The sequence below is a fragment of the Muntiacus reevesi genome, chromosome 1 (genome assembly GCF_963930625.1).
Source record: "Muntiacus reevesi chromosome 1, mMunRee1.1, whole genome shotgun sequence".
In the NCBI taxonomy this organism is placed as follows: domain Eukaryota; kingdom Metazoa; phylum Chordata; class Mammalia; order Artiodactyla; family Cervidae; genus Muntiacus; species Muntiacus reevesi.
Genome location: NC_089249.1, coordinates 228057637 through 228080310, shown reverse-complemented (window position 1 = coordinate 228080310; position 22674 = coordinate 228057637). Strand labels below are relative to the sequence as shown.

Sequence of the window (22674 nt, the reverse complement as noted above, 5' to 3'; positions counted from 1 at the left end):
AGTTTAGTGAACAACCAAGGTAACATCACTACTAAATTATACAATAGCCAAGTACAGATAAGAAACAAAAATTTCTTACTACCCATGATAGAGCTTTAAAACTATCATTCAGTGCTCACTTCGGCAACATATATACTAAAATTGGAACAATACAGAGAAGATTAGCATGGCCCCTGCGCAAGGAAGACACGCAAATTCGTGAAGTGTTCCATATTTTTAAACACTCTCCAAACATAAATCACAGCAGGATCCTCTATGACCCACCTCCCAGAATATTAGAAATAAAAGCAAAAATAAACAAATGGGGCCTAATGAAACTTAAAAACTTTTGCACAACAAAGGAAACTATAAGCAAGGTGAAAAGACAGCCCTCAGATTGGGAGAAAATAATAGCAAACAAAGCAACACACAAAAGATTAATCTCAAAAATATACAAGCAACTCCTGAAGCTCAATTCCAGGAAAGTAAATGACCCAATCAAAAACTGGGCCAAAGAGCTAAACAGACATCTCTCCAAAGAAGACATACAGATGGCTAACAAACACATGAAAAGATGCTCAACATCACTCATTATCAGAGAAATGCAAATCAAAACCACAATGAGGTACCATTACACGCCAGTCAGGATGGCTGCTATCCAAAAGTCTACAAGCAATAAATGCTGGAGAGGGTGTGGAGAAAAGGGAACCCTCTTACACTGTTGGTGGGAATGCAAACTAGTACAGCCACTGTGGAGAACAGTGTGGAGATTCCTTAAAAAACTGGAAATAGAGCTGCCATATGACCCAGCAATACCACTTCTAGGCATACACACTGAGAAATCCAGATCTGAAAGAGACACGTGCACCCCAATGTTCATCGCAGCACTGTTTATAATAGCCAGGACATGGAAGCAACCTAGATGCCCATCAGCAGACGAATGGATAAGGAAGCTATGGTACATATACACAATGGAATATTACTCAGCCATTAAAAAGAATTCATTTGAATCATGAGATTCTAATGAGTTCTAATGTTCTAATGAGATGGATGAAACATGGATGAAACATGTTCTAATGTTCTAATGAGATGGATGAAACTGGAACCCATTATACAGAGTGAAGTAAGCCAGAAAGATAAAGACCATTACAGTATACTAACACATATATATGGAATTTAGAAAGATGGTAATGATAACCCTATATGCAAAACAGAAAAAGAGACACAGATGTACAGAACAGACTTTTGGACTCTGTGAGAGAAGGAGAGGATGGGATGTTCTGAGAGAACAGCATTGAAATAAGTATACTATCAAGGGTGAAACAGATCACCAGCCCAGGTTGGATGCATGAGACAAATGCTCAGGGCTGGTGCACTGGGAAGACCCAGAGGGATGGGATGGAGAGGGAGGCGGGAGGGGGGATCGGGATGGGGAACACATGTAAATCTACGGCTGATTCATGTCAATGTATGGCAAAAACTACTACAATATTGTAAAGTAATTAGCTTTCAACTAATAAAAATAAATGAGAAAAAAAAAAAAACTATGATTCAGGGAAGGGCAATGGCTGATAATGCTTGAGGCGGTAGACTATGGAATGCCTAGATGATTAAGTAACAACCATTTCTGACCTTCTAAAAAAAAGTGCTTGCTAACAATTTAGCCTAGAACACTACATCATTCAATGACTACTCTAGTTACACACCTTTTTTGGAGAATCAAGGAAATCAAATCAAATACAGTGACAAAGGGTTTACTTCAAGGACAAAAGCACAAGAAACCAAACACAACTGGGCAACCAGCCTCAGAGGCAATACAGGAAGCCTAGGACCCTCTCCTAACTGGCTGCCCCATTCTCCAGTCTCAAATGCCTGACCCAATGTTACCCTCCATGTGGCCTAGCTAATTCATAGCTGCTGTCCACCCACGGATTCGTTTTGCCATGACCCCTCATGACCATGACTCTACTTAATGGCATAAGTCCTTACTTCAGTTTTCATTTACTAACAGCATCGTTTTCTCATTTTTCCACACAAATTCCCAAGAGAATTAATTAACCTAGGTAAGAACTGGGGACTGAGAAGGGGACTGGATAAAATAAAGCAAGCTCTTTTAGATTCTGCAAGACAAATGCCTTCAGAAAGGCTGTAAGACATGGCAAAAACTGTGCCCTTAAATATCTAATATGCTGGCATCTACTCAAATAACCATAATAATAAGATATGTCTTTTAACTTTTTATTATGGGATTTTCCCAAACACCCAAAAAGATTAAGAACAGTAAAAAGAACTTCCTTATTCAGTATTACCAGCCATCAACTTTCTGCTTTCTTGTTTCATTTGTAATAGTTATGTTAGTTTTGGGGTAGGGTTTTTAAAACAAATCTACAACATCATGTCATTTCATAAGGCATTCATCATAAACCTATGTTCATCACTGGATGGTCAAATCTTGAGGGTTAAAAGAACTATCATTTGTCCAAAACCTCAAATCACAAATAGACAGTTATTGGTCTTTATCATCAAAACCCTAAAACTAACAAAACTTTTTTCTTTTTATGGCTATACCTCATGGGTGGGATCTTAGTTCCCTGACCAGGGATTGAACCCGGCCTGGTCCCTGGCAATGGTAGGGCAGAGTCCTAACCACTAGACCACCAGAGAATTCCCAAACTACTGTAATTCTTGATTCATAGCGGTTTTGAGAAAATAATTAATTTTACACTAGCAGGGAAAACCAAGTTAAAAAAAGTTTGATTCCTGCTCTAGAGTTTGCCAAGATGAAAGATCTACAGACAGCAAGTAAGAGCTAGTCAATGGAATCAGTTTTAACAAACACTGTGATTAGCATTCTACTTTTAAATGGAAGCTTTTGGTAAATGCTACAAAGTTCAAGGCTGCTTTGAAACAGAAAAATTCAACACATCTCTTACTAATGATTTGAAGTCCATTTCCTAAATTAAGAAATTTCGGTAGCCTAAGATAAACCATGTTTGAAAAGGTTTAAGGGAACAAGGGATTCCTTTATCACACACAAAATAATGACTCAATAAGAGTATATATAAATGACCAACTTAAAAAAACTAAACAATTTTCCAGTATTTTCACCAATACAGAATATTAAAAGCAACATAAACACACACATCTATTTCCCAGCAACAAGTGCATTTATTGTTAGGAGCTTTAAAGATTATAGTTGGGTACACTGATCAAACATCTAGAATTTTTCTTATAAAATATTTCAGGTTATGCAATGTTCATACAGAAACAAGGGCAAATCAAAACACAGATCTTTTTATTCCTAGAAGATGAGTTCCTTATGTGAGTCTACAAAACCAGTAATTCTTCAAAGTAGGGAGAAGTAATTCAGGAGAAGTTAGTTCTGGAGTTAAACTTAAAGAACAATTAGCAAGGAAGCCTTGAAGTAAGATGCCACACTGCATCTATATGGTACAAACTGCAAATTACAAACCCGAAGTTAGAATATCTGCAACTGGAGTAAAACCAGAAGGTCAATCACTTCAACCCATCTGAAAATAATACTTGTAAGACAATTTATTGACTAGTTATTATTTTAGCATAAAGCAACTCAAGTGAAATATCTTCTTTATGGTATGTTTCCAAATTACACCATTATGAAAAGGTCTTATGCTGTTTTCAGAGAATGACCAAACAAAATCTGTTCGTAGCAGTCTCTGGTTCTAAATACTGAATATTCCACTTTAAAATAAATAAATTATCAGTTGTCAAGTACTTATTTAGCAGTCATCTGATGTGAACACAGATTCAACATAAAATAAAATTTTTTAAAAGTACATTCACTCAGAAGAAAAACATCACATTCCACTGACTTTTGTGATGAAGAAATACAAAAACCAAAGTAACTTTCAAGAGAGCAGGCATGAAATCAAAGAGAAGAAATTTCCTGGCAGCCAGGGCTACATCTATCTCTGGCAAGGACAGTCTAGAAACTCAACCAGTTCTTTTTAACTACCTTAGGTCCTCTAAAACACCCAAATTAAATTTAAAAAAATTTTTAAGATCATTGGACAGAAAATATTAGGGTAGAAAGTTACAACTGATAAGCTTTTAATTTAACATTTTTGTCCTATATGGGTATTCTAGACAAACAGGCTTATTTTATTTTAATTAAAAAAATAAAATGCCTAGTTTGCTACATTTAAACAATGACACTATTTTTAATGAATCGGTTTATTCTCAACATGACAACTTTGCCAAAAGTAAAAAGAATAGATGAGGAAGAAAGAACTGCATTATTAATTTTGTAAAACAATACCAATTTGCACATATACACAGCATTTTCTAGTTTTATGCTCATGTCAAACATGGCATCCCTTTTCCTTTCCACACTCAAATGAGGTGGGGTGGGAAGAAGATCCTCTTCAGCTAAAATTAGATGCTTAAACTACAAGATGATGCAGACTAAGGGTGGAGGCTGTTGCTTCGGCTCTCTGCTACAGACAGAGCAAGAAACCAAGATATCACACAGAGCCAAGAAGACAGGACAGCAGCCTCAGTCACTGACTACCCAGGTCCCTGTTCACCTTTTCCAGACTACAGTTCATTTATTACTCTCTTCTCTCAAGGCATGTTGATATTTTTGCATTACCACCATCAACTTTCCCATCGTCTTCATTTTCCTTGGTCTTGAGTGTTTCTCTGTGCCTTCTAACAAAGTCAGGTAGAAGGGTAGCTATTAATGATTGTTTCACAGCTGAGAAAACAGCTATGGGGGAGGCTATTTGATCAAGCTTTAATGATACCTATTTCTAGGTAAGCATTATTATCTACCATCCTTGGCATCACATATGAAAGGGACCACCAAAAATAGCTCTGGACTAAAAATCAGAAGCCTCAATTCTAATCTTAACTATTCTTACCGGGGTATGATCAGGGCCAAGTTACCTCCAGGTCTTAGGCTGTTTTGAAAATAGGTGATTGGTTTTAGTTCTGATTAAGATTGGGTAAACACATTCGATGTCTATCCCAATGAATGCAACTAAAGACTCTGGAGAGAATACACAGAGTAGCAATCTTGAGAACTGAAATGAAAAAGGGCCAAAGTCACAATTACAGTTGGCAGACAGGGCTGTATCTGTCTGAGTAACTACCAGAAGAAGCAGACTCTAAATAAACAAATAAATAAACAATCAAGGTACAGAAGTACTAAACCAACTGAATCAGTCAATGTCATCAACCAACTCAATCTAATTAGCATATATATTAAAAGAACACTCCAACTAACAATAGCAAAGAAAAAAAATAACCATAGTCAAGTGCAGATAGAATATCACAAAGTTAGCACTACTGGGTCATAAAACAAATCTCAATAAATAATTTAAAAAACTAAAGTCATACAAAATATGTTCTCTGACCATACTGAATTTGAATTAAGCTAGGAATCAGTAAAGGCTTCCTAGGTGGCACAGAGGTAAAGAATCCTCCTGTCAATGCAGGAGATAAGGATTCAATCCCTGAGTTGGGAAGATCCCCTGGAATAGGAAACGGCAACCCACTCTAGTATTCTTGCCTGGAAAATTCCATGAATAGAGGAGAATAGCGGGCTACAGTCCACGGGGTCACAAAAAGTGAGACATGACTGTACACACACACAGACAAGAAATCAGTAACAGAAATTTAACAAGAAAATACTTAGAAACTAAACATACTGTACTTCCAAATAATCCACTGGTCAAAGAGGAAAACTCAAGGAAAAATTTTAAACTAAACAAAAATGAAGTATGAAGACAAAGCAGGGCTTATATGGAAGTCTGCCCTAAATCTTTACACTAAAAAGAGAAAAGGTCTCAAGTCAATAACCTAATTTCCTACCTCAAGGAACTAGAGAAAGAACAAAATAAACCTAAAGGAAAAAGAAGAAACAATGAAGAACAGAAATCAGTGAAATTGAAAATAACGGAGGAAAAACACACACACAATGAAACCATAAAAAGCTGGTTGATTCAAAAGATAAATAGAATTGATAAACCTACAGCAAGACTGGCAAAGAAAATAGAGAGACTACACTCAAATTACCTACACTTGGAATGAATTAAAGAATATGGCTATAGACTCCCAACAAATACTAAAGGGATAATAAGAGACTGCTACAAACAATTTTCTCATATAAAACTTGATTAAATGGATAAAATAGACCAATTCCTTAAAAGCCACTAACTTTCAGAATTTATCTAAGAAGTATATAACCTAAATAATATCACATCCAATAAGAAAAACTGAGTTTGTATTTTAAAACCTTCCAAAAAATTAGTTGGCTGAACCAGATTAAAGCTTGGCAAATTTCTGTAAAGGGCCAGACAGCAAATACTGTGGGCTTTTAGGGCCATTCCATCTCGGTCACAACAACTTAACTATGTCACTGCAGTGGAAAAGCAGCCATGGACTGTAAGTAAACAAATGAGTATGGCTATGTTCCAATAAAGTTTACAAAAATAGATGGCAGACAAGACTTTACCTAATAAGTTTAATTTGTCAACCCTACACTATGATAACTAATGTTACTTTCAAATTCCAAAATTTATAATTCTATACTTCCAAGGTCAAAAATCACTGATAAATAGTTGAAGAAAAAGGATAATGCAAACACTATTACAGAGATAACTGATTCCCCTCCCCCCCAAAATGTGATGCGTTTATTTTCTTCTGATGCAAAACCAAAGATTTCTACTACTGTACAGAGATCAATATATTACCAGATCACAAAACAGTGGTGTGGGACATGCAGGATATGATGGACAACTCGAGGGTATGGTCAATCCCTTTGTAATACGACACTACACCATCACTGAAGAACACACTAAAAAGAACACTGAGGAACTGAACTCAAATGTGGACAAACGTGACAACTTCCAGGCATGCATTCAAGCACCTCCCTTAAGATGGACTCAGTATCTAAGCTTCAGTGTGGGGAGGATTACAGGAGGATTACAATTCTTTGGAAGAATAAAAAGTTCACACTTTCAAAATTTCACAGAAGAAATTTAAGGTCAAAACATAGTGGGTTCATTTCTCTTCACCTCCAGGAACAAAGCTGATGCTTTATTCAAAACCACATTAAGCTTCTAGTTCAGATCCCAGTCTGACCTTGTACCCTCCTACACTGAAGTTCTTTCCATCGATTAGACCTAACAGGGTCAGTTTCACACCTGGTCAAAGGGTCTGAGTGTAACCCAGTCCCATCAGGCTAGCATCGTTTACTTTAGCAGAGAGAGAAGTTCTACAGTCCAGCTTGTACTTAGTAGCAATGCCAAGGGTGCTGTTACTGCCGGTTGTCTACCCGAGGTTTATCAACATTTCAATCTTCTCATTCACCTTCTGGTAGATTGACCCTCCAAATTCAGTGTCATCATTCACATGAGTGTGCAGCTAGGGGTCTGCAACCTTGTAACCCAGGGTACAATTATTCTGTGACAATTTGGATTTGGCTGTGTCAAAACTCATCTGATAGCCAGCAAGCCAACCTTCAAAGGCCAACACAGTCCAGCCACAGATGGTTGGTCCAGAAATATCTATATCAACATTACTGCCAAAACTGAAACAATCCCATTAATATGAGGCCTTCAATTTCCCACTCTTCTTTCCTGTGTTCGGTACAAATGTGGAATCAAGAGTCAGTTTCAACCCTTCAGCCAACTTATTCTCCCAAGTGATTTCTATCCATTACACTTCTGGGTGAAGGTCAGTCCACAGTTACAGATCCTGTATTTTGGTCTCTAGGTGAATGGTGAATGGTATTGTTTCCTTAATTTCTCTTTCTGTTTTTTCATTGTTAGTATATAGGAATGAAAGGATTTCTGCGTGTTAATTTTATACCCTGCAACTTTACTATATTCATTGATTAGCTCTAGTAATTTTCTGGACGAGTCTTTAGGGTTTTCTATGTAGAGGATCATGTCATCTGCAAACAGCGAGAGTTTCACTTCTTCTTTTCCTATCTGGATTCCTTTTACGTCTTTTTCTGCTCTGATTGCTGTGGCCAAAACTTCCAACACTATGTTGAATAGTAGTGGTGAGAGTGGGCATCCTTGTCTTGTTCCTGATTTCAGAGGAAATGCTTTCAATTTTTCACCATTGAGGGTGATGCTTGCTGTGGGTTTGTCATATATAGCTTTTATTATGTTGACGTATGTTCCTTCTATTCCTGCTTTCTGGAGAGTTTTAATCATAAATGAGTGTTGAATTTTGTCAAAGGCTTTCTCTGCATCTATTGAGATAATCATATGGTTTTTATCTTCCAATTTGTTAATGTGGTGTATTACGTTGATTGATTTGCGGATATTAAAGAATCCTTGCATTCCTGGGATAAAGCCCACTTGGTCATGGTGTATGATTTTTTTAATATGATGTTGGATTCTGTTTGCTAGAATTTTGTTAAGGATTTTTGCATCTATGTTTATCAGTGATATTGGCCTGTAGTTTTCTTTTTTTGTGGCATCTTTGTCTGGTTTTGGAATTAGGGCCATCATCCTAATTTCAAGAGATCACTCCACTACTGCTTCATTAAACCAGTGCCATTTTATCAAATATATAAACATGCATCATTCTGTGTACAAAAGGTTAGGATCTTGCCTGTTAAAAACTGCAATTCATAATGCCAGAATGGCATAGCTAGAAGTACCTCAAACCTCTTAGAAAGCAACATAAAATACAACTAGAGACATCTTCCTCAGACTTAAGGTCTTTTAAACCTCTCATCTGACACCACAAGAAAATCATACAATTTTTGACAAATAAGCTTTCCAAATTACATAAATGTCAAGAGGAAGAAGTCCTACACATGTTTGAATTTTGCATTCAATGCAACATCTATTTATACCTAAATTCTCCAAATATGCTAGGCAGATCACAGAACAGCTTACACTAACAAATCAATAAAATCATACAGCTACAGAACTATGGACTAGCAATACAGGGAAGAGTCTACTGCAGGAAACCCAAGGGTCCACACAAAGATGGAAATCGTAGCGTATTATATAACAAAACTCAGGCCCTATAGCTGCATATCACAGAAGCAACTGAAACATCTATGACATCATGCAACACCAGAGAGTCTAGCTTTGCAGGATACTCTAACACAGTTTTCTTTTCTTGTTTAGCTCACTTCAAACAGCTATACAAGAGCTGGGTTTACCTTATTTACTGTGAAGTATTTCAGTAATAAGTTTCATTTATAGAGCTATACAGTGAAAAATTCCATGATTATTAAAGACGATGGTATAAAATCATATTTTCTGACTTACAAAGATGCATTATAATAAAAGTAGTAAGTGTTCAGATTCTCAGTTCACAGGGATCTGAGTTCAAACAACTGCTATATGATTACACATTTCTGAGCAAGTAATAATTCAATAAGGGTTATTATGGTAGTCAAACAGGTAATAATATATGTCTCTCAGCACAATGACCAGTATATGGTAAGCACTATAATAGTAAGATAATCCTTAGTTCTGCTATCAAAAAAAGAAACAATAAGAACAAATAAATGTATACATACACACACAGTCCAAATGAAGTCTGGCATGCTATATACCAAAAATGGTGATATATAATGAACAGAGAACTTTATAATCAGAAATAAAATAACCTATTCTAATTCTGAAAATTAGAAAATGTAGCTACAAAAAAACGCAGTAACAAGCTCTTCGAAGAGTCCTTCCAAAGCTTGGAAGCTCTGGCTCAGCTAAAGTGGTTCCAGGAAAGCATTCGCAAAACTGAGAAGAGATCAGCATCTAGATTAAGTGCTTCCCTTCACTGCAATGACAATATATCTTCGAGAGCGAACATTAACTGCACCTTATTCATACATCCCATATCTATTCTCTTAATCAGATAAAAATTTTATACCTGATGTTACATAATCAAACCCCTCAAATACAGGCCCAGTTTAATACAAAAACTGTCTAGTTACTTCATCACTCTTTAAAGGTCCTAAAATCACTGCCTCCAATGTTTTAGGGCAAGAACAAAGACAAATTTAACCTTAAGCAACATCATCCTCACCAGGTCCTAAGCTGTACCAATTTTATTCTGCCTAAAACTAGTTTAAGGTATAAAAAAATACAAGCTATATCAGCTACTATGTAAGTTACCATCTAGACACTGAAGGAAGAAGTTGATGGCTTAACTCTTTAGCTACTCCTCTTAACTGGTTGGTTATCCAGTAGTTATAACTATCCAAGAGAAATGTAAGACAAGCAAGAAATAAAAACTACATATGTAATCTAAAATTTTCAAGTAGCCATAGGTAAAAAGAAACAGGTAAAAAAATAAGAACAAATTTTATTTAACCTAATATATCCAAAATATTATCAATGAGACAGAGATATTTACAGCTTTTTCAGTGAAGTATGTCTTGGAAATTTGGTGTATAGTTTACACTCACAACACATCTCAATTTGGACCTGTCACATTTTAAGTGCTCAACAGCCACATATGCCTACTGGTTACCACACTGGATGGAACCAAGCTAAAGCTACTCAAGTCCAAGACATGTAATTCTTCTTACCAATTACAAATTCTAATTCTAGTAACTCAGCACATGACTGAACTGCTAGACAAGACTGCTAAGGTCACAACCAACTGGAATTCTGGGAACTTCCTAGTAGTCGAATGGTTAGGGCTCTGCCCTTTCACTGCAGAGGTACAAGGTTTGATTCCCAGTGAGGGAACTAAAATCCCGTAAGTTGTGCGTGTGGCAAAAAAACAAACAAAACACACCCAAATGGAATTCATTTCAAAGACTGAGGTCTTTTATGTTTCAGACATTGTGTTAAGAATTTTCAGACTGGGGGACAAGAGGGTTTTGGGTTGGGATAGGGGGAAAGGGTTGTTCACTTGTTTATTGAGGGGAATGTGAGTATGGTAATAGAAACAAGTTTGGGAAAAAAAGAAAGAAAGAAACAAGTTTGGTCCTAATAAATTCTACTACTGGGAAAAACTCAAAGCACATGACCTAACAAAGGGAGAAAGGACCAAATTAAGGATCAGCATATCCCTTAGCAGAAGAAATAAAGAGTGTGAAATAAAGAATTCAGCTGTACCAAGTACACAGCTCTTCAGAAGGCGGTGTTGCACTGGCACTGAAATATCTTCAGAGAATATTATAACACAGAATTGGGCTCCAAAGTCAACTACACGTTTAAGAAACAAATTTGAACACATTAAACTAGTAGCTGATTTTAACCTGTTAACCTAATTGGAGGCAGGTCAGGTGGTCTGGTAGTCCCGTCTCTTTCAGAATTTTCCACAGTTTATTATGATCCACACAGTCAAAGGCTTTGGTATAGTCAATAAAACAGATATAGATGTTTTTCTGTAATTCTCTTGCTTTTTTGATGATCCAGCAGATATTGGCAATTTGATCTCTGGTTCCTCTAAAACCAGCTTGAACATCTGGAAGTTCACTGGTCACATATTGCTGAAGCCTGGCTTGGAAATCTTGAGAATTACTTTATTAGCGTGTAAGATGAGTGCAATTGTGTGGTAGTTTGAGCACTCTTGGGGATTGCCTTTCTTTGGGACTGGAATGAAAACTGACCTTTTCCAGTCTTATGGCCACTGCTGGGTTTTCCAAATTTGCTGGCATATTGAGTGCAGCACTTTCACAGCATCATCTTTCAGCTCAACTGGAATTCCATCACCTCCACTAACTTTGTTCGTAGTGATGCTTAACCCACTTGACTTCACATTCCAGGATATCTGGTTTTAGGTGAGTGATCACATCATCATGATTATCTGGGTCGTGAAAATCTTTTTAGTACAGTTCTTCTGTGTATTCTTGCCATCTCTTCTTAACATCTTCTGCTTCTGTTAGGTCCATACCATTTCTGTCCTTTATCGAACCCATCTTTGCATGAAAAGTTCCTTTGGTATCTCTAATTTTCTTGAGATCTAGTCTTTCCCATTCTGTTGTTTTCCTCTATCTCTTTGCATTGATCACTGAGGAAGGCTTTCTTATCTCTCCTCACTATTCTTTGGAACTCCGTATTCAAATGGGAATATCTTTCCTTTTCTCCTTTGCTTTTCGCTCCTCTTCTTTGCACAGCTATTTGTAAGGCCTCCTCAGACAACCATTTTGCCTTTTTGCATTTCTTTTCCATGGGGATGGTCTTGATCCCTGTCTCCTGTACAATGTCATGAACCTCTGTCCATAGTTCATCAGGCACTCTGTCTGTCAGATCTAGTCCTTTAAATCTATTTCTCACTTATACTGAATAGTCATAAGGGATTTGATTTAGGTCATACGGGTCATAGTAGTGGTTTTCCCTACTTTCTTCAATTTAAGTCTGAATTTGGCAATAAGGAGTTCATGACCTGAGCCACAGTCAGCTCGCGGTCTTGTTTTTGCTGACTGTATAGAGCTTCTCCATCTTTGGCTGCAAAGAATATAATCAATCTGATTTCGGTGTTGACCATCTGGTGATGTCCATGTATAGAGTCTTCTCTTGTGTTGTTGGAAGAGGGTGTTTGCTATGACCAGTGCATTCTCTAGGCAAAGCTCTATTAGCCTTTGCCCTGCTTCATTCCATACTCCAAGGCCAAATTTGCCTGTTACTCCAGGTGTTTCTTGACTTCCTACCTTTTACCCTAAGGTTTCTTCAGATGTGCTTCACTGCCCTCCCACTTTATCCTCACTCCAGTATTTTTGGACAGGACACAGCCTGATCACTGTTATGTGAGTCAATTCAAGCAAACTATTAAATATTTTTATCTTTAGGAGAAACATGCTCAGAAATTTTTTTCTAAAATATATTTCTGAATCTTGACATAATTCCCTTCAAAAGCCCCATCATAATCCTTCAAATTCTGCCCAAAATCAATCACTGTTCTAGCTTTCACTTACATAGTAAGATGCTATGTAAGATGGCTGTTATGGTCCCCATATCTTCAGTATAAATGAATATTTCCCGCTTTTACTTACATCCATGGCACAAAATAGAAAGTACTATTTAAATGTCTGGCATTCTGGGGAGAATCCAAGAGGTGACTCACAATCAGAGGTGACTAGCCCAAGACCTGACCAAACCTAAGACTGAAGGAATATTTTTTTAGATTGGTTAGGAAGCTCTGGTATGGAGCAACGAGAACAGATTTATCACACACTCTCCCCTACAAAGGCTGTTTTCAAAGTGGCTTCCCAATCATAACTATTAGACACTTTCACATCACTTCAGCACTGTACATGATAGCAGGGAACTGATTCACATACATGCCATGAGGCCTTTGCTTCCCTCTTTAAGACTCCAATATCATGGGGTTAGTCCTCAAATTAGCCATTTCTTACATTTTCTGATTTCCAGGCTTACGTATGGGTTTTTAAATGTGTCCCACATTTTCACTGTTGACTTATCAACTGCTTTTTCCATCTGATTTAACTAAAGCCTCTAATCTCATTTTTCTGAGGTAGACTGCATATGATCAAAACATGGCAATGGCTTAAAAAAATTCAATTTGCTTGACTAATTTCACAATATGGTAGAAACAAGATAAACACAGGAAGCCATTCATCTTCACCCCAGGAATTCCATCATGACCCACCATTATATGTTCACTTATATAAGAATATAAATGAACAAACAAGATGTACGGCAAACGAACATATGAGAAAGTACCAAAGTTCTTTTCCCAAAAACTATTAAGTAGACAAAAAATCACTAAAACTAATTCGCATTGTCCTTCTTCCCTTTAAAATTATTCTCTATAATTTTTATTTAATTTATTCCTTCTTTGCCACAGTAAAAGACTGGGTACAAGATCTAAACTATAGTAACCCTAAACCAGCATTAAGTAATTGAAATGGAAAAGTATTAAGGAAGTAAAAAAGACATTACCAATAGAGAAAATAAGTACAGTATTTTCTATGGCAAAAAGAAAGGTGTTAAATTTCACAGCATTGGTTTTCAAACACAAATCTTAAAAGTTCAAAAACACTACTCACTTCACCTAACACAACAGTTCAGTTCAGTTGCTCAGTCGTGTCCGACTTTGCTCTGCTTGGCAAAAATCTAGTCTTATCACATTGTATATACAGTTCATTTAAGAAACTTCATCTATTATAAATATTTTCAATATTCCCTTTTGCTCAAAATTATATGGTTACCTAGATGTGATAAAAGAATTTTAGGGGTGTTGAAGGTTACTATTCATGTAGACACACGCTGAAATATGTAGACAGAGGTGAAGAAATACAATTTCTGCAAGTTACTTTCAAATGTTTCATAGAAAAAAGGGTTGTATATACGCACATACACACACACATATATTAATACACACAAACATATTTATCTGTTAATTAGTGAACTAGATAAAGGGTTTACTGTATGATTTCTATAAGCTTAAAATTTTAAACACTAAAAAGTTGAGAAAGGGGACACACAGTAAGCTATCTATCCATTCCTTGAAAAATTTACTCCACCCAAAAGTCAAGAAGCTAAAAACATATTTGACACTTACAGATAAAAGACCTCAGACCCAACAATTATTACAGAAAACTCTTGTTACTTCAAAGAAAGTTTTGAAAAACACCTCAGAACCAACACCTGTCAGGGAAAATTCTTCTTACTCACATTGCCCATGTATTCCGAGAGCAGGTCCTGCAAGGCCTGGCGGACAGCATTACACTCTGCCACGATTCTCTCACGCCGGTCATCACGTGTGCAGGATGAATCAGCCATCAGGGCAGCCCCACTAATGATGCTTTCCAGGCGCTCCTCCAGGGAAGGCCTAAAGCGCTCCTCGCTGAAGCTCAAGGGGTCCACAATGATTTGTTTCTGCAAAGGAAGCATTAGTGACTATTAGTATACTCTCTATTTCCTCCAATATTCAAGAAGGTGAGGAAAATGCTGTTTAGAAACACCAATATATAACACAAAAAATTTCAATGCCTGAAACAAAGTTATACTTGGCAGATGAGGGGCATCCCACACAAGTTGGCTGATGGTGGATTACTTCTTAAAGAAGGCACTGGAAGCAATACTATCAAGCTGAAGGGGTCTGAATAAGGTATGATATCTCAAATGCAAACAGAACTATGTCAGCATAAAAATCATGTTCATGCTACTTAATCTGAATATCTAAAGGTTAACATATATCATAATAGTAAGTAACCAAATGAGAATTACAAGAAAAATAAACATCAGCACTCCTTACCTTTTCTAGGTACAGAGTGTAAAACTGTTACCTGACAGTAACAGAACTGTGTCAGCACACACAAAAAATAAAAACAAAGCGCTGACTTCTGTCATCAAGGTTTCAGAAAAGTCATTTATAATCAGTTTCAACTGTCCTCACCTTATACATTTCAAAGTTTATAAATGATTCAGTCTCAAATTTATTCTGCTAATTCCAAATTAGAGACTTTATTACCTCAAAAACCTTCAGATATTCTGTAAGAGATGACAGCAATCTGTCCCAACAAAGCCACTCTCTAAGACACAATTACACCAAAAAGAATAAATCCTTCCTCTGTCTCCCCTTTACTCCCCCGACTCCACTCAAATCTAGATTTACCACTGATGAATAAAGTCAGGTCACAAGTAAGCTATAGGTACAAGGTCTAACATCAACAGTTGCATAACAGGATCTACTGGCCTTCCATAGACTTTCCACTTGATACAATTCATCCTCACACCAATAAATGTCTGTACAAATATTTTGTCTTTATTTTTCTTTATAGGAACTATGTTCTTATTGATTTCAATTTAAATGCCAAGCTTTTTTTCCCCCTAAAAAAAGCCTGCCCTTTTCCAGTAAGTACACATTTCTTCTTTCTCTTCCCAAAAACCATCCGTTTCAAAACTGAACATACTATTCCTTTGGTTTATTATTAACCTACATTATAGCTGATCGTTTTTCTTACCAGACTAAGATACTGCAGTTATTTCTCTGGTCAAAACTGAATACACAATGCCTTCTTCACAATGACCAACAGGAAGGAGGAAGGAATGGTCAGAGGGTTTTAACAGTCACAAAACTTCAACAGACCTATAAGCATTTAGTCCAACCCCCTCATTTTATGAATGATGTTTCACTGTACCCTGAAGAGGTTAAGTGGCCTCTAATAGATACTACTCAACTTAGGGCAAAATATAACCCTTACTGCCTTGAATGAGGCCAGTAGCTAATACTATCAAATTTGAAGGGGAAAAACAACAGTGCCAGTTAATTGTAAGATATATCTTAAGAATTTGCTCTAAGTTCATTTAATGTTTAAGGTTCCAGGGTCAAAATTCAGTTCTAACATCATAGACTTTTGGCTTAACACTGTCTTTACCCAAGCCAAAGAGGTGAGACAAAGGAAAGAAAAATCAAGAAAAACTGTTAAAATGCACTCCATTATATTCACTCTATACTTCAAAGCATTCCTACTTATGAAAGGATGCTTGTCACCTGGAAGGTAATTTTCTCTTATGCTAATTAAAAAAAAAAATTAACAGTGGGTTCAAAAAAAAAATTAAAGAAATCTTGAACTGCTGCCATCTACTGGAAGCCATGAGGCATTGTGGGTAGAAATTTAAAACCATAAAATACATCCCCAAAAATTATGATTCGAGTTGACACATAGGATAGTGTGTGCACAGAATATATACACAGAACGTAACTGGGGCATCATTTATAAAAAGTGATTACATGGCACTATGCTAACAAAGTATTTTAATCCTAAATTTGCTCCCAGTTGATTAAATGTTGTCTTTATTACAATTTATTGAGAAGTGTGTCCAGGCAAATAAGATTAAGATGACAGCACTTTTGCTGTAGTCATTTATGATGTGTCTGTAACTCTCACTAGACTGTGAGTACCTGGAGCACACAACCTAAGTGCACTCTGCCTCTGTATCGTCCATCGTTCACATCTCCCAGAAGGTTAAAATCTTGGTTGAAATGAATAGAATTCATATCTAAAGAATGACCTCTTAAGGAAACACATGTTGTATTAAAAAAAATTCAGAAGTTTAACTAAAACTAAAAAAGAGAAGAGAAGGGAAGGGGAAGAGGGACGGGAGGGGAGGGGGAAGAAAAGATAAATGCTTTAGGCCAAGATCAAGCTGACTGATGGTTCATAAAATTTCTTTCAACTTACACTACAAATGTAAGGCAAAATTGAGCTTTCATGAGAAACCTTGATCACATTTCCCCAGAATTCTGTTAACTTTGAGGGATCGTCAAGAGCCTGAAGTCTCCTCCCAAGTATAACTTACATCAAAGTTATTGAGGGCATATGCCAGTTCTCCTCCTCCTCCACCCTGGTGCTGAGAGGCATCATCTGATGCAGTGGCCTGGGCTGCATTAGAAATTCCTGTGACTGCCTGTTGCAGCTGCTTGTATATCAGGTCTCTGTTGGCCTTGTAGGCTGCGACGTCAGGGTGCTGTAGGCATGCCTGGGATGCAGTATAGAGGATTGGAACATTTTTCTGCAGGATTCCTCTGGCTGCAGCCATCTGATCACGATGGCCCACATCTTTCAATTCCTACAAAAGTAAAACAAGAATATGGGTTCCATTCATAAAAATTTGTCAGTGAATTCTAAAAAGTTAGAATTTCTGCTAATTAGATGTTATTTTCATTAACAGTTTGGCTTGAAAGTTCATCACAAAGGACACAGTATGGCTTAGTAGTTCAGAGTTCAAACTTCCCCAAAACACAAAGACCTGAATTTGAATCTCCAGCTCCAGTTTTTACTATTATGATCCTATTTAAACTCTCCATGCTCAGTTTCTCCTTCTGTAAAAATAGGAGCAATATTTTGCTCTCTTATAAATGCCTTGAGGATTAAATGGAACAATGCATGTAAGGCATCTAGAACAGCACTAATAAAAACCAATCATAAAAAAAAAACATGAAAACTAGCATCTTAATTATAACCTTATTAAGATGGATATACCTATTTCAACTAAAATACAAAAAATAAGAGACATTTAAACAGAGCAAAATTTATTAAGAGGACTTCCTTTTTATTAGGTTATAAAAGTTCACTGAGAGAATTTTGTGAAATTTGGGATGAGATACCACAGATATCTCAAAACCACAAACTACTCAAACCAGCCAGGTAAGGATGTGGAAGGCTATTCTCCCAAGTACAGAACATCTCGTTTCCCTTTCCCATCCCAAAGACCACCTTAGGACCCAGATTATTAGGGCATAAAGCTGAGGTCCATGGACTCCATGACTTTAACCCAAAAGGTTTGTATTAATATTTCACTATAATACTCTATAGACATGCAATCTTAGGTGAACTGTCCTTTCTCAATTTCCTCTATCCCATAATTATAATCCACAGTTAAAATGGTTTGAGGTTCCTAACATGGTTTCAACTACCAGCATCTGCTTGGTAAACTGGGTGAATATGCTAAGTGATACTAACAATAAACAAGATGGGAAGGGAGTACTTCTGGTATTCCTATGTTACTGCAATTACTCAGAGAAAACTAAGTCTTCAGTAAATGTGGATTTGCCACCACAGGAGAAAAATGGAAGTGATAACCATAACTGACCACCAACTGTTTCAATTCTATTTTATGTGTGATCCTAGAATTTCAATGTTAATCTCATCAACTGAGTCCTAGAGCATACCTTAAATGTTCTTAAAATAAGTACGACACGTGCAAACAGTAAGAGAAAACTGACTTAGAAAGGCCAAAGTCAATTACTCGATTTAAAGTCTGACTTAACTGTTTATGGGTCATCTTTCTAAATGAGTTCCTAATTAAGCATTAGAGACACCAAACTGGCTTTTGTCTGAAACTTCATCTCACTATGTTTTAGGTTTGCATCTTTATTGAAACTTTGTACAATATGACAGCTTACTTTTCCTGCTAGAATTTTTTTCTCATTTGCAATCTGAATTTGCAAGTAATAGCTCATGGCGCTTCAAATGCCCTGTAGCACAGTACATTAGGTTAAATATTCAGAAACAGGACCCCGTGGATTTTGATTATCAGTGATCATTTCAAGACTCAAGCTATAACAGGGGGTTGAGGCTCACTATTATGCTTAAACAGCTGGTGCACATGTTCTGTGTGGTATTTCCTAAATGTCTTCCCTCACCACAACCTCAGGGACTTTTACGCTTTCTAAGAAGGCATCTGCCTTTATAATATCCTCTATTTTATAAAAACACTTTGCAATCAACTTTGACATACTTCCTAAGTATCCACAGCCTAAATCAGCACAATCTTTTACAAAGGTTAGCAAAGACACTTTGTGGTCACCCAAAGTTATAATAGGTGCCACAATTATTCCTGTTCAACACATAATTTTCCTAAAGCCACTTCTCAGCCTGGTATGATAAACTCCTACCTTCCCAAAGACTACATGAGGTTCAATACACAAAAAAGGACACCATGGACTTAGAGGATGATCATTTTAAGACTCGAGCTACGACAAAGGGCTAGGGCTCACCAGTATATGAAAGCAGCTGGTGTACATGTGCTGTGTGGCATTTTCTAAATATCTTGCCCTCACCACAATGTATCTTTGACAGACTTCTTTTTACAAGTACGGAGGATGTATTTTAATCTATGACGAAAATGACAGCCATCATCATTTGTCCTAACTGCTAAAGTGTTCTACCTCCTCTCTTTTTAGAAGTGCTTCTGCCACAGCATAAAGAACTAGATTTTAAGTAAAGATAGGAAAACAGACACTATCACAAGGCAGGACTATTTACTATAATAAGAAAAATGATCAATCATAAGAATTCTTTTCAAAATATACAGTGCTAGGACTTCCCTGGTGGTCCAGTGGCTGAGACTCCATGCTCCCAATTCAGGTCTGATCCCTGGTCAGGAACTAGATCCCACAAGCTGCAACTAAAATCCAATGCAGCCAAAAATAAGATACACAGAGCTGGTAAGTAATCCAGATTAATGGGGGGAAATAAGCTATTAAGCAATGTAATAGATTACATACAAAACTAGAGTTCCTTGGTCTACTTTAGGCTTCATAATTCCCCAGTGTGACCAAACAAACTCAGGACCAAACAAAACAAAGTGGAAATGACTCCTTCCAACATAATTTGAACTAACCATCACACAAGTAACCAAGAAACAGAAGCTAAATTCTAAGCAATCCAGAACACTTTCTAACCAAGATCTGGAAATTCAAATGACAATCTCCTCTCATGTCCCTCTTAACAATATAAAATTGCAGCCATAGTTACTTTTGATCAGATGTCTTCTCTTGGATTCAAATGACTATACTTAAAAAAATGGTCCATGGTCAAACCCATCCAGTCCACATGATTTACACATGAAATAGACAGTGGCAACATTATCCATTACCAATTTGTTCACGCTTTCAGAAAAATAATCAACGAAAATCAGAGTTGACAGACTAGGTAAGAAGCACTATGTTTTTAACAAACCTATCTCAACAAGCTCTTGTACCTGGGTGGGTGGAATGTAAGCACCAAAGTAGTCCATCTTTAGCATATTGGGGAGGCAGAGCTGACAATGTAGGGCAGAAGTAGTCCTCCTCAGAAAAACCAGCATCAGTGCTATGGCAGATCCAACCCCTACCATCTAGTTCACCCTGACAGTCAAAGAAGAGTCTGCAGCCAGTCTAATGGAAATTCAAAACTTCTACTCAGCAAATAATATTCTAGCCCAAGAAAGTAACAGATTACGGCCACACACAGAATCCCATTCCAGATGGATCTGCAGTACAGCATAATGGGGTTTTTCTCTCATTTGTTAAATAAGTATTTATTGAACACTATTGTATCTAGGCAGTGTTCTAGGCACTAGGGATTACAGTAGCAGATTAAACAATATGCCTGTCTTCTGGAGCCATACAGCCTAGGTTCAAAACAGGCTCTACCACTTCTAGATGAATGTCTGTGCCAAATTAATTAACCTCTCTACACTATAGTTTCTCCATCTATAAAATTAATATCTGATCAATTACAGGATCTACCTTATACTATTTTTGTGATTAAACAGATTTGTCCTTACAAAGTGCTTATAACAGTGTTTAGTGTATAGTAAACACCTTTTTAAAATTATTCACTATCATTTTCAACAACATCCTCACCCCTATACCATGTTCCAGAAAAACCTTAAAGACAAAACCTTTAAATTCCAAAGCCCCTATACATCTTATAAGGTTCAGCATTTCCTCACTGGGTGGCTGTTGCTTAAAAGGTACAGGGGAGCTAAAGCAGCCAAGTATGCCCATCATATCCAAATACTGTTCATGATGAAATCCCTTTTCTGGACTAGGGAGCCTGCAAAGATAAAAGGCTTGATGAGGAGGTGAACTATTACATACCACACCTGGGGAGAGAAGGAAAGGTCACAGGTGAAACAGTCCAGGATACTAAGCATACAGCAGTAGAGGAACTCTGCCAGAAAACACAAAGTGTGGAAAACTGTGACCAGTAACTAAAGAAGACCAGTGGCAAGTACCTAAAAGGGAGAGTGAAGATTCCACCAGGCTGGTACATTAGGATAAAATGAATTGCAATTTAATCCCCAAGAAAAGCATTAGTTTCAAGAAATACACACCAAGCCCCAGGTCCTATGAAAGGTCGTATTATGATCGGGGGCACACACGCGCCCATAGCCAGCCTATTCAACAAATTCTACTGTAGGAGGCTAAAGGTTAAAGATTCAGACCCAAGGAAAACTGTAAGTGACCATGATATACTACAAACCCAAGATAAACTTTAGAATCTATCACTCAAGATACCAGCAGAAAACAGACGCTAAGATCAAGCTAGGTAATTTAAAGATGTTTAGAGACTATAATACAAAAGTTATGGGGGTAAAGTACAGAAAAACCACGGTTTATTAGGGCACTTGGGCCCAAAGAGACGAAATTAGACAGCAGTTACCTGAAACCAGGGAACAAGGCAGAGGGAGAACACAACCCAAGAGAGGCTATGACATTTAGCCACCCAGGACAACCAGGAGGCAGGGATAAATCCCAGTTTACTGTCCTCTGATCTCCTAATGATGCTCCCACTAGCCAACTCAACCAGAAGCCAGAGGGCAAAGAAGCCCCTGGATGCAGTCCTGAAGATAGGCTAGGCTCCTGGGGCAGAGAGCAGGGTGATCAAGGGCAGAAAACACATATGGAGGGGCTTATAGAAGATCTTTCGGCACATTAACGAGTAACTTCAAGACTTTTATGACATCTTATTTGGGAAGCACTTTTTTTTAATATGTATCAGGGGATTATAATTAAGGAACTCTTCATGGACTCAAAGCACACAGAATTAAAACTCAGGTAGCATTACTCTCCAGTAAGTTTCTCCAGTAGCATACAAAATTCTGGATTATTACTGTGTTTATATCAAGAACATCATCAATTTACTTATTCCACCATTTTGAAAGATATGCAATAGTGTCAGTCTAAATGTTCTCACTTTCCTCAAATAATAGTAAGCCTTCATAAATCAAGATCAGACTAGGTTTAAAGAGAGTAGGACTAATCCCCAAACTTTATTTTTTATATATAACATTTATTTCACATATTCAAAACAGACCTTATATCAAGAACATCCAGTAAAATCAATTGCGAATATAATTTCGGCAGCTTGCCATATTCATAGAATAACCATACTATCATACAACAAGTTCTTCTAAGGATTAATCAGCTCCAGCAAAAAGAAAAAACTACTTGTGATTTATGTGATAGAGACATAAGCTAATTCAA

At 37.0% G+C, this 22674-nt stretch overlaps 1 protein-coding gene, 1 non-coding gene and 1 pseudogene across 3 annotated transcripts in view; 1 reads left to right on the top strand and 2 right to left on the bottom strand.

Annotated features, from left to right (window-relative positions):
• Window positions 1-22674, bottom strand: part of CTNNA1 (catenin alpha 1) — a 169225-nt gene that overhangs the window by 87802 nt on the left and 58749 nt on the right. For both annotated transcript variants that reach the window (XM_065918642.1, XM_065918643.1), the window contains exons 6-7: window positions 17217-17486; window positions 14586-14789 (exon numbers count right to left, since the gene is read on the bottom strand). In XM_065918642.1, coding sequence (XP_065774714.1) covers window positions 14586-14789; window positions 17217-17486 — 474 coding nt within the window. The remainder of the gene's footprint in view (window positions 1-14585; window positions 14790-17216; window positions 17487-22674) is intronic.
• LOC136156670 (U6 spliceosomal RNA) lies at window positions 112-218 on the top strand. The gene has a single exon (XR_010661159.1). It is a non-coding gene; the product is annotated as a U6 spliceosomal RNA (small nuclear RNA).
• On the bottom strand, window positions 7171-12946 carry LOC136156243 (voltage-dependent anion-selective channel protein 3 pseudogene; annotated as a pseudogene).